General features: G+C 37.6%; 1 protein-coding gene across 2 annotated transcripts in view; it reads left to right on the forward strand.

The window, feature by feature from the left end:
* Positions 1-15,042, forward strand: part of acss2 (acyl-CoA synthetase short chain family member 2) — a 48,373-nt gene extending 33,331 nt beyond the window's left edge. For both annotated transcript variants that reach the window (XM_052031443.1, XM_052031442.1), the window contains 9 exons: positions 442-575; positions 2,765-2,897; positions 3,451-3,507; positions 4,087-4,167; positions 7,448-7,556; positions 8,270-8,338; positions 11,040-11,216; positions 13,857-13,931; positions 14,023-15,042. In XM_052031443.1, coding sequence (XP_051887403.1) covers positions 442-575; positions 2,765-2,897; positions 3,451-3,507; positions 4,087-4,167; positions 7,448-7,556; positions 8,270-8,338; positions 11,040-11,216; positions 13,857-13,931; positions 14,023-14,147 — 960 coding nt within the window. In that variant the 3' untranslated portion in view covers positions 14,148-15,042. The remainder of the gene's footprint in view (positions 1-441; positions 576-2,764; positions 2,898-3,450; positions 3,508-4,086; positions 4,168-7,447; positions 7,557-8,269; positions 8,339-11,039; positions 11,217-13,856; positions 13,932-14,022) is intronic.
* Positions 15,043-16,576: the final 1,534 nt, after the last annotated feature.

Below are 16,576 nucleotides of genomic sequence, written 5' to 3' on the forward strand. Positions count from 1 at the left end.
GATCAGTTGGACAGCCAGGTTCCAAATGAAAGTTTTCTTGCAGGTTGCTCTTTAGATAGAATGATCCAAAAGAAAATACTGACAACAAGTCTTCTGCCTTTCCCTCAGTGCGCTCAAAAATTAAATGCATCCATGCAATCATGCAACCAACCACCTTTGTTCATTTATCACAGTTGTAATCATTGCACTGAGTCTGTGGGTGAAATCTGTAATCATCTTGATTATTCTGAAACCGGTGTAACTGCACTGATAGAAAATTCAGCTTTGTTTCTGTCAAGATCAATAGTGCCAACTCTGAATTAATAATAAAACCATTTTATTGAATAGAAGCTGTTGAAACAAAGTAAAACAACACCAAGATTTCATAAACAATTTGAGCCAGTATTACCAGTGGTTTCAGCCTTTATTTAACTAATGTTTTGTAAAAAAACTATGTTCCAGTTTGAAGGTTTACCGACTTATCCAGATTCAAGTCGATTCTGGGAGATTATTGATAAATACAAAGTGACAACATTTTACACTGCACCCACGGCTATTCGATTGTTAATGAAATATGGAGATGGTCCAGTTAAAAAGTGAGAACTTTTAAAAATTTTCTCATTGTTCTGATCTCTAAAATAGAAATTTGTCCAGTGCACTTTCTCTGTAACTAACGCTATATTCTGCATTCTGTTGCTGCTTTTCCGCTGTACTACCTCGACGTACTAATATGATGAAATGATCTGTATGGATGGCATGCAAAACAAAGTCTTTCACTGTACCTTGGTACATGTGACAATAATAAACCAATTTATTGGTACAGGTAACAAGCCACATAGGAATATAGTTCTGCTGAAGTTCAATTGCATTCAAATCAGTGAAGTGAATTTTGGAAGCATAACATAACATAACCATGACACTTGCTACATACAGGTATTACTGGTTAAGGACAAGTTCTACCCTGCTGTTTCCTTTAGTGTCTTCTCAGAGGTATTGTAAATTTAGATGCATGGTTAGTATATTTTTACAGAAACAAAACTGAAAGTGTCCAGCAATTTGAAATGACTAGATGTTCAGGGCTGAGAAATGTTTGACGTTTGGAAGAATTCCAATCTAGCAAATGGCTTCCCAGTCGCCCATATTGGCCATGGTACATAAAGCACAGTCCCTGGGCCACATCCAGCTCGCAGGATGGTCTGTCTTACTTTTGTCTTGTATGGCGAAAGCAGACAGTAAGTGCTCTTGGACAGGACCCATGCTTTGGTCTCGGGCTTGCCAGTAGTTCCCAGGCCAATCACAAGGGTTCTAAGGGAGCAACCCATAATGTCGTCAGACAGAAGTGTGTGGAGACTGGGAGAAAGGCTCTAGAAGTTGGTGCTGCAGACCAGTAGTAGGACTTGGGGGTGGGGGGGGGGGGGAGGGGGCGTGCCCATCCAGAGCCAGGTCTGGGTCCCTGAGCACCAGGTACCTGGTGGTGGGATTGGAGACCAGCTACCTGTCTGGTCTCAGATGAGCTACCCAGAGACCAGGTGAGGCCTGGCCTGATCTCCTGGGGCTGAGCCCAGATCTAATCCGTTATCTAGCTCTAGATGTAGGTATACAGTACTGGTGGTAAGAAGTCTGTCACCCTGCAACAGTACATTACTGGTCAGTATGAGTCTTCCATTGGCTTGAATTGCAATTTCAAAGAGCCCTTTTTAAAAAGCTGGTACAGGCACAAAGGGTTGTCACATTCTTTGAATTACCATCCCAGTCATGTCCTCCTTCCCAGATTTTACATCTGGGAGAGGCGTGTGTGCATGAACTTTATGCACAGTCGCACAGTGAATATTGAGGATGGACAGGGAGGAATTGTCTGTCTTCCTGATATAGGAGAGTGGGAAATGTTTGCCCTCAGAGGGGAAGGTGTGAACAGTTTGATTCTTGGGGAAAAAAACACTTGTGTATTTTGCTGAATAGTTCAGACAAAACCAAACATGCTTCTTGGGGCAGTCCACTGAAATGTTTTGAGTTTTATTTGTTGCTCTTTTATTTAAAAAAAAAGTTGTGCATCACTATTATAGCAAAGTCAAGGTCTCTTGTCCTGGGGCAGACAGTCTCCCAGTTGCCATTTTGCATGATTTCTCATCACAAATATTTCAGACCTTGTCTTCAGCTGCACTTATCACTTGATGTAACTGCAGAACATGATAATTCTTGTATTAGGTTGGGCTGGAAATAAGAATGAAGACATGGCTGTTGGAGGGCGGTGGTGAGGGAAGGATCGATAGCGATGGTGTGTTTTATTTGGGCTCATAAGTTTGAATAGTGGAGTGTGAGGAATGCAGTTAAATAATCTTGAGTTTTTTCTTCATTTGTGAAGCAAGGAATATTTATACAAAGTATTTCCTCAGGAACTTAACTAGATGAAGGAATGGATTGTATGTGGGCTGTAAAAGAAGCAGGCTTGATAGCTAGTAATCTGTGCTCACTTAAAGTATATTCCTCCTGTATGTAACAAATTCTCTTAAAATAGTAATAGGCATTAAATGACTAACTTATTCAGCATGCGTTAATAGTTATAAATTAAGTTGCGCAGGTGTATATTTAAGTCTTTATTGAACTTGGTTGAAGAAGATAAAATCCTTGCAATCACTTTTTTTAAAAGCTTTATTACATTTACTTCCCATCTTTTCAATGATATTACTGGGAACAAAATTATGCTCTTTGTTAATTGGATGTGTGCCATTTTTGTGTTTGAAGATCCAAAACTAGATTTTTATTTGTGGATTTTTGTCCCATTTAGGTTTAGTAGGCAGTCTTTGAAAATCCTTGGTACAGTGGGAGAACCAATAAACCCAGAGGCCTGGCATTGGTACTATACAGTAATTGGTAATGGGAAATGTCCAATTATGGATACTTTCTGGCAGACTGAGACTGTAAGTTTTCTCAAAACTGTGCACATAATTTAAGAGAAAGTTATAAAACATGCATTATTATTGCACATTGTAAATTCTTATTTGCTAGCTGAATGATTTATCTCTGCTGAATGTTATTCTTTTCAGTTTTTGTAAGTCCTTTTTATAAATTGTCTGGTGAATGTTGATGTTATAGCCTTTGACCAGCTACTCTTCAACATTGTGATTTTTGTTTTGCTTCATTTCTGTAATGAAGCAAATCTCTTTTGCTATTTGCTCATTATTTACATTGCAATTTGTGTTGCAGAGGAAAATTTGGCAATTGAATTATTTGGATTGAGCTGTAAATTTCCTTTTGGTTTGGAAAAAATGACAGACTGAAGGAAAATTGCATTACATCATCAAAGCTATGGAGTTTTAAAAACAACCCAGATATAATAATCCATTAACAGGGTAGCATCTAATAATTTTCATGTTACTGACTTTCCAAGCAAATGTACTTCGTTTGCTCATTTTCAGCTGTGATAGTTGGCTGTTTGCCTACGAAATAGATAATATGTTTCTTTGTTCCCAGGGTGGTCACATGATAACTCCTCTTCCAGCTGTCATCCCGCAGAAACCAGGATCAGCTGTGAGTGAAATGTCAATTATCAACTTGGACATAAAATGCTGCTTGTATTTGTGTGTAATCAATTCGTATTCAACAATTTTGTACTTGTGGCCTTCACATGTACAGGAAGTTTGGCAATTCATTTCTTCCCATGTCACAACCTGAAGCAACTGCTTATGACATCAGAGCTTAATAATACTTCATCTGATTTGAACTAAACAGCAATCCCTTATCAGATGCAGTGTTCTCTTCCAATAACTACCAGGAGTTCTGATGATGAGGTCTGCAGTAGTTTACTCATCATGTTTTATTATTGAAGTAATATGGCCTGCCATTTAATTCAAAGTCTGATCCCCTGTACCCAATGTTAATATGTTCACTTAAAGTAGATGATCAATTTTCTTCCTCCAATGTATGGGTGTTAAGAAGTTGTTCTACAGTTGCCCTGGTTGAGGCTTGGTATAAAATGCAAACTTGTTGATTTATTTTGAATGACCTATAAATATGTATGGAAAAGTTTCATTATAACATTTATCTTAATGATTAATCCCATAAGTAAATTGTAATCTCTAATAATGTAGATAATCAATTCTTTTTCAGACTTTTCCCTTTTTTGGTGTGGTTCCTGCCATTCTTAATGAATCTGGAGAAGAATTGGAAGGAGAGGCTGAAGGTTATCTGGTATGAAGGACCATAGGTTTTTGCTGCATTGAAGTTTCATCTTTAATCCTTTCTCTTGCCCAGTCCCTTGGGGCTGAGGATGACTTCCACTGCAGTTTGGTTGGTCCTGGGGTGGCTGATGAGACCATTTTGAGACCCAGAGACTGCCACGGGTGGGTGAGTAGGTTGGCAGGAAGGGCCATTTTTGATGGGCTTCTGTGTACTTCCGACAAGTGGACTCAGTTTTCAGTGATGGAATGTTTGTTCTCTATTTTGTGTGGTCAAGGGCCAGGGAGTAAACACAAAATCCTCGTTTACCAAGTATGGCGTGAAGGATTTTTCATTTGCATCCTGCTGTTCTACTTTCAAGTTGATGTATATTGGTGCTTGGTGATACAAGTTGGGAATCTGGTTGGCAGTGTAACTCCCAAATACACAGCAGCCAAATGCAGTGAGACCACCACAAATGTGCAATATCACTTGGTGTTCACAACCTAGGATACAAACATGGTCATGGATTGATTTGGCACCTTTTGAGCAAGATTTATATCATGATGTATCATATGCACCTGCCTTCTGTTTCTTGTATTAAAAATTGGCTTTTAGTAGAAGCCTATGTATTTTTCCATGGATGTGTTAAGGTCTCTGCTGTTTCTTAATCAGTTTTCAGCCTTTGACAGAATTGATCTCCTTGTCTGCCTAAAGAGCCCTATTTGTCTTGTCATTACCAGCGGATCACTAGCAAGAGCTTCTGTACCTATGCCCATGTCATCATCACTGGTGTTCCCCAAGCCCATCTCCTGTTTCGCATTTTACTAATATACCTTTCCACTGGCATACAGATGACATCCTAGATTTATTTCACAACAACCTCTCTTGACCTCTCCCATCCCTGCTATGATCTCTGCCTTGTCAAACTATTTGCTCGATATCCAAGACTAGATGATGAGAAACTTCCTCAATAAGAGTGGGGAGACAGATGTCATTGTCTTTTATTCCCCTTGGGTAACCCTTATCCCAACCCACTGACAACATCCCGGTCCCTGGCAATGGTCTGAAGCTGAACCAGACTGTATCTGCGGTCATATTTGCCTGTACTGATTGTCGGACTTTGTTTCCATGTCATCTCTAAGACCATCTATTTTAATCTCCATAACTCTGCCTTGCTTCATCTCATCTGCAGAAATCTTCATCCATGCCTTTTGCTACCTGATTCTTTCTTCGCACTCCTGCGTGGCCTCCTCCTTTCTACTTTCCGTAGACACAAGCTAATGATTTGCATCCTGTGAATGAATGAGCTAGAGTAACTCCAATTAAGTGTTGCCAGTGAAATGCTTGTGTTCTGACCAACTTCAGAAGCTAACTTTGTATGTGATTCTGAGAAACTGTACCTCGGTACATGTGACAATAAACCAATTTACCAATTAAAGATTGTGGGCCTAAAATGTTAACTACACATGCTGCCTTATATCCTGAGTATGTTTATTTTTGTTTTTGATTAATCATGGTTACCTTGTTGGATAGTCTGATTAATTTTGAAAAATTTATTTGCAATGATATTTATGGGAGACCTCGGCAGGGTGAATATGAAAATCTCATTTCTATTTGCGGAACGATCAATTACACAGGCATAGCTTTAAGGCAGGAAATACTTCTCTCAAGAATTCATGGGCACCCAGGACTCACTACCTGAAAAGCTGAAGTAGGCAGAAACTTTCATCAAATTGAAAGAAAATGCATGGGTGAACACATGATAAGCCATAATATATACAGCTATTGACTGGCAGGTGGAAAGTGGAATTAGTCTTAGCAGCTCTTGTCTGGCGTGGAAATAATGTGGTGAATTGCATCCTTTATGCTTTTGTTAAATTTGCTATATAAATCTGGAGAACTTGACCTAATACCTACTTGAAGCAGGCTGAAACTGGCATGGAATGGAAATCCAAATGAATAAAAAGTAGTCTCTTGGAGCATAGACTTTTCCTAAGCTGACCAGCTATGCAGATGTGACTTCGCTGCACATATTTAAGTTTATAAAACTTAACTGTTGGAGAGGAGAGTAAAATGATATATCCACAAAGTTCTTGTGAACCACAACTGTTTTTTCCCCAAAGTCAACCTCAAATATTCCAGGAGAAGTCCAGGTGAATGCAAGGCAAAAACCAGAATGTACTACTTGGCTGAACTAGAACTGTAACAACTACTAGTCTAATACTGCTAAACATACCCAGTGCAACCATATTTTATATTTCTTGAAGAAAACACTGTACTGGACCTTGCATAGAGCTGAGGAAAGACAGCACAGAAACGGGGCCTACGATCCATCAAGTCTGTGTGACCATTTGACTACCAATTTTTATGCTCTTTCCACCCTAACACGGTTGTTTTTATTCTCCCCCCTCAATTCCCATCAACCATGCCCGGATTCAACCACTCAACTACGCAGTGGCCAACTAACATACCAGTACCTGCTTCTTTGGGCAGTGGGAAGAAGCTGGAGTATTCAGAGAAACCCACTCAGTTACAGGGAGAGTGTGCAAACTAGTGTCTGGTGTTGTGAGGCAGCAGCTCTACCAGTGTGTCACTGTGCCGCTCCTTATTATGTTCAATGACTATGTTAATTTTGCTTTGCAAAACTTTTTTCGTCATTCCTTTAGAAGAGAGGATGCAAAGCCTGTCATTGATGCTTGGAATGTATACAGTTGATGTCAAAGCTCTGCTGGCCATTCCTTCCATTAGGGGGCATTCCTGTCACATATATATCTGAGAGCATTTGTTTACCGGCAAATTTCATTCATCCTTAATCCAGCATCAGTTCAATTTTAATTAAATGGTTGCCAATTACTATTGCAGAGTTGTAGATCAAGGTTTACCTACAGATAAGATTGCCAGTAGTCCTAGTCTGGACAGGATGCCCCATATTTAATTCTGAAATTAGCTGTCAGGCGTCCTACTTTCCATGTAACTTTCTTATCTCAAGTTACACTGATCGAGTGTTGGGACGGTCCCAATTTAAATGACTCCTCGGCAATACTTACACTGAAATCACTGGACTAACTAATCACAAATGCACAGCCTGGTGCTTTATTACAATAAAATTTAAATTTGATAGCGGTAGCTTGATTTCACATACTGAACTATCATTGAACCTCAAATTATAAACTCTGCAGAGTAATCTGACCTGTAAACTCCTGGTATAATTAACGTATGTACTGCTTATTTTTTAGGTCAAAATGCATTGCTTAAGATATTTCTACATATTTCTTCACTTGAATTATTATTTAAACTTCTTCCTGCACAGGTATTCAAAAAACCTTGGCCATCTGTAATGCGTACAGTTTATGGCAATCATGAACGTTTTGAAGCTACCTATTTTAAAAGGTTTCCTGGCTATTTTGTTACTGGAGATGGTAAGTTGCTTAAACTGGACTTGTGATGAATATTTGAATAGGGCTATGTGTGTTTAAAAATGTAATTGGTCATTCATCTCATTGCTGTTAGTGGAATCTTGCTGTGGTAAAGAGCTGCCATACTTCCCTATGCTATGAAAATGACTGCTTCAAAATTACACTTATAAGGTTAGACTGGAGAAGATGGGGGTTTCCTTCTTGAAGTAAGAGAAAGTCAGGAGGAGATTTGATGTATATGCACAAGATCATGATTAGTTTAGAGAGGATAAATTGGTTCAAAGATTGGAAGTACAGCTTTAAATTTTGGCTAAAAGTTTAGAAAGGGAGTGAGGATTTTTACTCAGTGTAGTTGTAATCTGGAATTTGCTACCTATGAACAGAATTAATTACAGTGCCATGAGGAAAGAGTAGGTGAATGGGAAGGATGGGATTGACGTACTGGGAGTGGGCACAAATTTCATGGGTCAATTGGCTTCCTGTGCCAATGCAATTCTATGATTCATTTTCCTTGTATATTTCTTGAGACCATAAGTGGATTCTTTGACTGAACAAAACAGTTTTTGAAGGTCTGAAATTTTAGTGAAGCATGATATTTAAAAAAATATATATATAAGATACCAATATGTTTATTTAATATGTATTCTGATTCAATTTTTAACCTTGTATATAAAATTTAAACATTGAGCTTTAAATTACTGTACCTTGACTGACAGGTTGCAAGAGAGATAGAGATGGTTATTACTGGATCACAGGAAGGATTGATGACATGGTGAATGTATCTGGTAAGACCTGTAGTTTAAATTTCTTCTTCATAGGCAGTCCTTTGGTATTGAGGATGATTTGCTTCCATTTCTGAGATGGTTGATGAGGCCAATGTAGGAATCGAAGACCCTGCCATAGGAGGTGCTTGATGAGGCAGATCTGGGTAATTTGGGATGGGCTGTGCAACTTCTACCATTACACTGGGCTTCTGTTTGTCCCTGATCAATGGACTCGGACTCGAGGTTCTCAATGCACTTTGAGCATTTTGGGGGGTGGGGGGGTGCAAAGATTCCCAGGATCAGAGCAGCTGTTACACCTTTTCAAGGAAACTTTGAGAGCATCCTTAATTTGTTTCCTCTGTTCACCAGATACGCTTGCCTATCTGGAGATTGGTTTGAATATGTTAGGGGAAATCGAATGATCAAAGAAACACTTGAAATGGGTCCATTCTGATTTGTCAAGATTTATTGTTTTGCACCAGTAGGGAGAAAGCTGTTGAATGTCTTGAGCAAAATCTCCACTGAACAAAGGAAGTCATATAATTTTTATATTTTCTGTCAGCCCATCATGGCTAACCACAGACCTATCATAGCATCAATTGATTACATACATGAAATACATATCAACACAATTAACAATGAAGCATCATGTGGTTACTTGATCAGTTGATGGACAGTTCTAAACCATCCCAGGATATTTTCCAGACACCTTACCAACTGTCCCTGGGCCTGTACAATAGGTTCCAGTGTTCAGGATCCCTCTGTGCTGATAAGGGGGGCCCTGTCGAGCAGCAGGCTTCTGCAGTAACCACAGGAATGCGGATAGGTCTCACAATGCCTTGCGTTCAGTCCACAGTTCTCCATTTTGTAACATAATATGTGATTATGATGATATATAGTTATGTGTAGCTGCCTGTGCTGCAGCTTACTTTAACAGGAAGGAAGACATGATCACTTACCAATAACTCCATATCTGGGGTGTATATTAAGAATGAAGAACCAAACTATTTTGTAAATGAAATGGTGCAAAACTACTTTAGACAGTCTAACTCGTTGCTTTATTGGGTTAGGACTGATGCCGGTTGCAGGATGTGTTTACCCAGACTGTAAAGCTGATCTGCACTGCACAGACTGCAGTGTTCGAAGTAATGTGGAAAATTTCAACACAGAAGGCAGCTATGCAACCCATTTCCTGGAAATTCCTCAAGGGGTTCTCCTGACCTGGCAGCCATATCTGGTGTAAATCCTCTTTATGCTGTATAGTAAGCTTTCTACCAATCTCCACTGACAAGAGGTAACAGCTCAGGAGAACTCCAAGAAAATTCCTGGTCATTGTCCCATTAAGTTAGAAAAGCTGCAGAAATTATGCTTTAATTCATTAGAATATGTGCCACTGGACTGCCCAAATATTTGAACTCTGATACTAATATTTTTTCGGAGCTTTTTTCTGAAAGTATGATAGAAACTTCATTTCCCTGGTCTTTTTCATTACTTGGGCTGGATCTAGCAATGTTTGTGTTCTGTACACTTGCTAATAAACTGGCTCTGGAACAAAATTGCCTTTATCTCAAATCACACTCTCTTCAATCAATAAATCGATGATTAAATCTGCCACAACTACAATTTGTTACCTCATCTCTGTCTTTGACTTAAAATTTCCTTTCTTATGTCAACATTTGAGACTTATTTGGACAGACAAACTGGAGACCTTCAATACAATACAATCAGTGTAACAAGCCAAATTTAATATTTGAGTTTCAGCTACATTGATTCCAGTTTCCAAATAACTGCATCAAATCATTCTGTATTTATATATAATTTTACCAATATTGCTGCTCCACCTCCTCTCTATTTCCCAAATAAGTATTATATACTTCTATTCTTAGATCTAGATCTGCCTATAAGTGCATTGTTTACCCCCATTTTTTTCTCAGACTTGTCAAGTAGTGATGAAATATTTCTTAATCTTGCTTTGCCTTTATTTATCTCATTTTCTTGTCTTGCTTTATATATTTCCTTCAGATTTCCTCATTTACACTCATCTATTTAAATATTTCTTTACAACATTTCTCTACGTTAAATCGTTGTCCTCATGAATATTATCCAATGTCAGCTGTGGCATAATTGATAGTTATCTTGTCTTTGAGCTGAAGGTAGGTTCACATTCCACTCCAGAATCCTGACACTTAGCTCAGTATTGAGAGTGTTCAATGTTGTTAGAGATGCTTTCTTTCTGATAAGACAACACCTGATGACTTGGATTCACTGGAATATTTTGAAGAACGGAGTTATCTCCCTTTTGTCCCAACCAATCTCTAAATCAACATGACCAAATCAAAGTTTAAATGGTCTTTATCACATTGCTGTTTGTGGGTGCTTGTTGTGGACAACTTACCTGTTTACTACAGGTCAGTAGTGTGTGGTTGAAATGTCCAGAACTCCTCGAAGGCTCACTATTCATGCATTTCTTTTTTTTTCCCCTATTCACCTAGTCGTGTTAACTTCAGTTGGTTTGATTTTCTTTTCTCAGTTTTCACTTTAAATACCAAGTCACTGGAAAATGTGTTACTATGCAGTAACAATTACCTGTTATAAATTCACTCAAAACAAAAATGTTTTAAAACTGTGCATTGCTCATATGAAGTTCAAATAATTGTATTCTTGCTGCTTTGCAATACTCTGCCTAAGTGAAGGAAGTATTAACTGTTTATCTTGCATTCAGGGCATCTTTTGAGTACTGCTGAAGTGGAGTCTGCATTAATTGAACATGCTGCCATAGCAGAAGCTGCTGTTGTTAGCTATCCCCATCTTGTGAAGGGAGAAAGCCTCTACTGCTTTGTCACTCTAAAGGATGGACATGAATTTACCAAAATGCTTGTCACTGAACTAAAAAATCAAGGTAATTAAAGTCAATGGAACTAAATTACAGAATAGGATACAAGCTCATACATGCTCCTTTTCTATCCCCAGGTAATTTAAAAATCCCAGACATTAATATGTAAATTTGGGGTAATAATCTCAAATCTAGAGGTTTACACTTCATTTAAAATAGCAGCCTCAGAATTTTAGATAAACAATTCAGTGTTTGTGCACTTATTTCCACAGTGTAATTTCAAAGTGTATTAGCATTAAAAAGGATCAGTAAATGCAAGTCCCTGAATGTCACTTCTCTATTTTGCCACAGTTTTTAAGACATTTATTTTGATAAACCCAACAGAATAAATCTGAAGCACAGTGATTTTAGTACGTCACCAAACATTGTGTGAGACTGATTGAAGCTTATGGGGCACAACAGTTTTAAACTTTAGTAATTCTAATAATTCAAGTAGTACAAGACCACGACATTTGAGAGAGAGAAGGGCAGCAGTGATTATGTTTATCTGATTAAACCTGGGAAAGCAGGACTTACTTATGTAAACTAATCAAAGTGCTATCTATTCAGCAACCTCACTGCCAATGGAACTTCAGTTGAACAGTAGTCACAGGATCCTGATCAGTGTTAGAAAGGAAATCCAGTGGGTTATTTTCAATATTGTGCATAAAAAATAGTCTCACATTGGCTGCAATTAAATGAAAATGTTATACAGCATTAATTCTTAAATTTTGATACCCTCCTGTGTGTAAGTATTTTATTTTAATCTTTTTTTTGTGTGCAGATATTGGCATGATCCTAAGCATTGGTATCCATAATTTTTGAGGCAGCATCAGTTGCTCAAAGTTGACATAAGATTGGCGCAAATGCAGAAAAGTTAAGACAGTACACTTTGCCAGCATCTGAAATTCATATGTAAACTCTCTAGGATCCAAGAAACCCAATTTGAAAATCCTATCTTCTACATTCCCAGTAACAATGGTGGTCTTGAATATCTCTATGGCACAGTGAAGATACGGAGAATAATTAATCTGCATTGCATTGAACTAATTTGAACAAGATTTCCTAAATTTTGGGAAGATCCCATTGGATTGGAAAACTTCAAATGCCCCTTTAGACAGATAGTAGGAAGCTATAGGTCATCTAGCCTGACAGCTATCATTGAGAAAATGTTGGAATCCATTATTAAGAGAATAGTAACAGGGCTATTTAGAAAATTTATAATACAATCAAATAGATTCAACAGGGTATAATGAAATGGAAATTTTGTTTAACAAATTTAGTAGAATTCTTTGAGAATTTAATGAGCAGGGTTAATAAAGGAAAACCACTAGATGTAGCATATTTGGATTTTCATAAGGCATTTTATAAGGTGCCATATAAAAGGTTATTTTACAAGGCTAAGAGCTCATTCTGCTGTGGTAATATATTAGCATTCATAGAGGATTGTATAATTAACAGAAAACAGTTGACGTAAAGATCATTTTCAGGTTGGCAGGCTTTAATGAGTGGGTTGATGAAGGATTCAGTGCCAGGGTCTCAACTATTAACAATCTATATTAATGGCTTAATGAAAAGGACTGAATATATCTTAGCCAGATTTATTGATTATATATAGATAGGCGGGAAAGCAAGTCATGAGAATGACAGTTTCTGTAAAGGGATATAAATAAGTTAAGTGGGTCAGGAAAATTTGGCAGATGGTACACAATGTAAGGAAATGTGAAGTTATCCACTTTGTAGAAAGATAAAGTAATATTGTTGAAATGGAGATAGACTACAGAATGTTGTAGAGGGATATGAGTATTCTTTTACATGAAAGATGGACTGTACAGGTACAGCAAGTAATTAGGAAGGCAAATGATGGGTTTTATTGTGAAGGAGCTAAAATTTAAAGTGAAATCTTTTTACAGTGATACATTGGGTTGGTGAGACCACACTTGGAGTACTGTGTACATTTTAAAGTCCTCTTAAGGAGGGATAAACTTGAATTGGAGGTAGTTCAAAGAAGGTTCACTAGATTGATCCGTGGAATGAAGGGTCTGTCCAAAGAAATGTTGAGCCTATACTCATTGGAGTCTATAAGAATGAGGGGTAATTTTATTTAAATATATTGGGTCTTGAGAGGGATTGACAGGGAGACGCTGAGAGAAAATTTCCCGTCATGAAGGAATTAGAATTGGGAGGCATCGTTTCAGAATGAGGGTCTGTCCATTTATGATGGAGGGTTTTTTTTTCTGAGGGTCACAAATCTTCAGAATTCTGTGCTGCAGAGAGACAAGAAGGTTGAATTATTGAATATATTCAAGATTAAGATGTATTTTTGGTCTACAAGGGAGATTAGAATTGTGGGGAAGGGGTAGGGAGCCAAGGCCAAGATCAGATCAGGCTTGACCTTATTGATTGACGGAGCAAGCTGAAGGGAGCATGACTTACTACTGCTCCTATTTCTTATGTTCTAAAATACTTGATCAAAATCTTCCATCCTGTACAAATGTTTGGAATTTTGATTTTTCATGTACAATGTGTAGTGTATTACATTTGAACATGGTATATAAAGCATCAAACCACTAAAGGTTTTGAGTGATTACTGCACTAGGAAAGTGGTTGACATGTTAATTTTAAACAAATCAATTTTCATTAACAGTTTTATTTTGAATATTGCAGTTCGTGAAAAAATAAGTCCTATTGCTACTCCTGATTACATACAAAATGCACCTGGATTGCCCAAAACCCGTTCTGGTATGGTATATATTTATATATATGATAAATCATTTATTCATTAATAAATGTATTAAAACTTGTATTAAATTTTTAATCTTTGTCTTTAAAGGTAAAATTATGAGGCGCATTCTGAGGAAAATTGCCCGAAATGAGAAGGATCTTGGAGATGTATCAACTCTTGCAGATGAATCAGTTATAGATGAACTCTTCAGCAACAGATGCAAAACCACTTAAAACAGATTTACGCATATTCAACATGCATTGAAATGCATCACTTGTAATTTAATAAATATACAGTATATGCGTGCTTGGGGAAGAACAAACCAGATCTATAGAAAACCTGTGTCTAAAATATCAAAAGCAGTAATTGTATAGATCATGGTGATAAATTTGATTTGTGGGATATTGTTTTGTTACTTGTTTTTATGGGGAATTAATTTCATTATAAGTAATGCATTTGCAGTAATTTTGATTAACTTCCAGCAACATTTTAAAGAATGCAATATTTTAAAGATTTTTTGTTTTATTTGCTTTGTGTTGTCTGTATTTTATAAAAGTTTGCTTTGAGTGCAGTATAACAACCAAACATTCCAAACTATTTTAAACAAAAGTTTTTATGAAGTTATCTTTCTGTTCTAATAGTAAAACAGATGAGAATAAGTATTTTACCTTTTGAGTGTAGCAAAAACAAAAGGTCTCAGGCTGTATTGTGTAATTATTTACCTTCACTGTCCCAGAGTTAAGTTACGATTAATTCTTTTTATTGGAATGTTGACCATTTAGGGAAGACCATTTAAAATGTTTTTCTAAGAAGGTGTGACTTTAGACATGTATATTGGTGGGGAGGGTATAAAATTGGATTATTTCTTTAACACCAGCAATTTGTTCTGGCACTACTTGTGGTAATTATGGAACTCCTGTTTTCTTACTGGATGAGAATTTTAAACAGAAATTTTGGTTATGTGGATCTATTAGACCTGCGGAAAATTAACCATACACCATACTTTTTATTGAAAAAGTGTGTATATTTGCAAATTATATTGTACCTTGCACTAGATTCTGGCACTGCTTTAACTGATGAATGTGATAGTAATATGTATGCTCCAATTAAAGCTTTTTGTTTTATACATATCAAGTATACTGTTTTCTCACACAGGATGTAAGCGAAGGAATACAAAGTCAGCATTTAACAGCTGTCTCTAATTGTCCATGTAAAAGGTGGTGGAGAGCTTTCAGAGAAGTCTTTTGAGTTCTTGCAGTGCATTTTGTGGGTGATACACAGCTTGGTGGTGATGGCGGGATGGAATATTTATGGTGATGCATAGGGGATCAATCAAGCAGGCTACTTTGTGCTGGATGACATCAGCTTTGAGATTTGTTGGAGCTGCACTAATCCAGCCGAGTGAGGAATATTCCATCAAATTCCTCGGGTGTTTTATAGATGGGCAAGACCAGAGATGGGTTGCTCATGGAAATCCTAGCCTCCAATAGACTTGTCCAGTCACAGTATTTGTGACTAGTTTAGTTAAGTTTCTAGGCAACACTATATTTGTGAATGGGAAGGTTATTGAATACTGAGGTTAGACTCTGAGATGGTTGTTATTTTGCCTGTGGAACTGAATATAATCGTCAAGAAACATTCCCACATCTTGCATCATTATGGAGGGCGGGCATTAATGAAGCAGCTAATATATCGCCTTGAGTGAGACTTGCATTGATGTCCTGGGATTGAGACAATTATCTCTCAGCAACCACAATTACCTTTTCCTTGCTAATTCTGGTCACTCTGAGGAGTTTGTATGTTCTTCCTGTGTCTGCGTGGGTTTCCTCTGGGTGCTCCAGTTTCCTCCCACATTCTAAAGACGTACGGTTTAGGAAGTTGTGGGTATGCTATGTTGGTGCTGGAAGCATGGCAACACTTGTGGGCTGCCCCCAGAACACTCTACACAAAAAGATGCATTTCACTGTGTGTTTCGATGTACATGTGACTAATACACATATCTTAGATACAACCACAGCGAATGGTGAATTTTTACCCCAGACTGGTAGATTGTTGACAACAAGGTCAAATAGTTTCCTCCCTTGTTTTGGTTCTCTGGCCATTTGTAGGTCAAGTCAGACAACTGTATCCTTCAGGACTCGGCCAGTCAGTGATGGTGAAGCTGAACTTTTCTTTGAAAAAGACTGGTGAAGTCCTCCACCAAACATATATTCTTCGTCTTTGTTTCTCCTCAGCACATCTTACAGGAAGTCTTTTGCATGATTTATTTTTGTAACTTAATAGTAATTTTTATGTCTTTATAGAACATAGAACACTACAGCACAGTACAGGCCTTTCAGCCCACAATGTTTTGCTGACATTTTATCCTGCTCTAAGATCTATTTAACCCTTCCCACCCAATTAACCCCTCCATTTCTCTATCATTCATGTGTTTAAGAGTCTCTTAAATGCCTCTAATGTATCTGCCACTGTACTGCTGCCACAAAAGAAATTTCATGACATATGTCTGTGATAATAAACCTGATTCTGATCTTCTGATTCTGGAACATAAAGGAGTGCTAGTTCCATCAGTTAAGGAGGACATTAAGTGATGATCTAATTTCCTTACAGTTTGAGATTTCAGTGGTCTAGAGTCAAAGTTAAGGATTTTCAGGGCCACTCT

Source organism: Pristis pectinata, chromosome 16 (assembly GCF_009764475.1).
Source record: "Pristis pectinata isolate sPriPec2 chromosome 16, sPriPec2.1.pri, whole genome shotgun sequence".
In the NCBI taxonomy this organism is placed as follows: Eukaryota; Metazoa; Chordata; class Chondrichthyes; order Rhinopristiformes; family Pristidae; genus Pristis; species Pristis pectinata.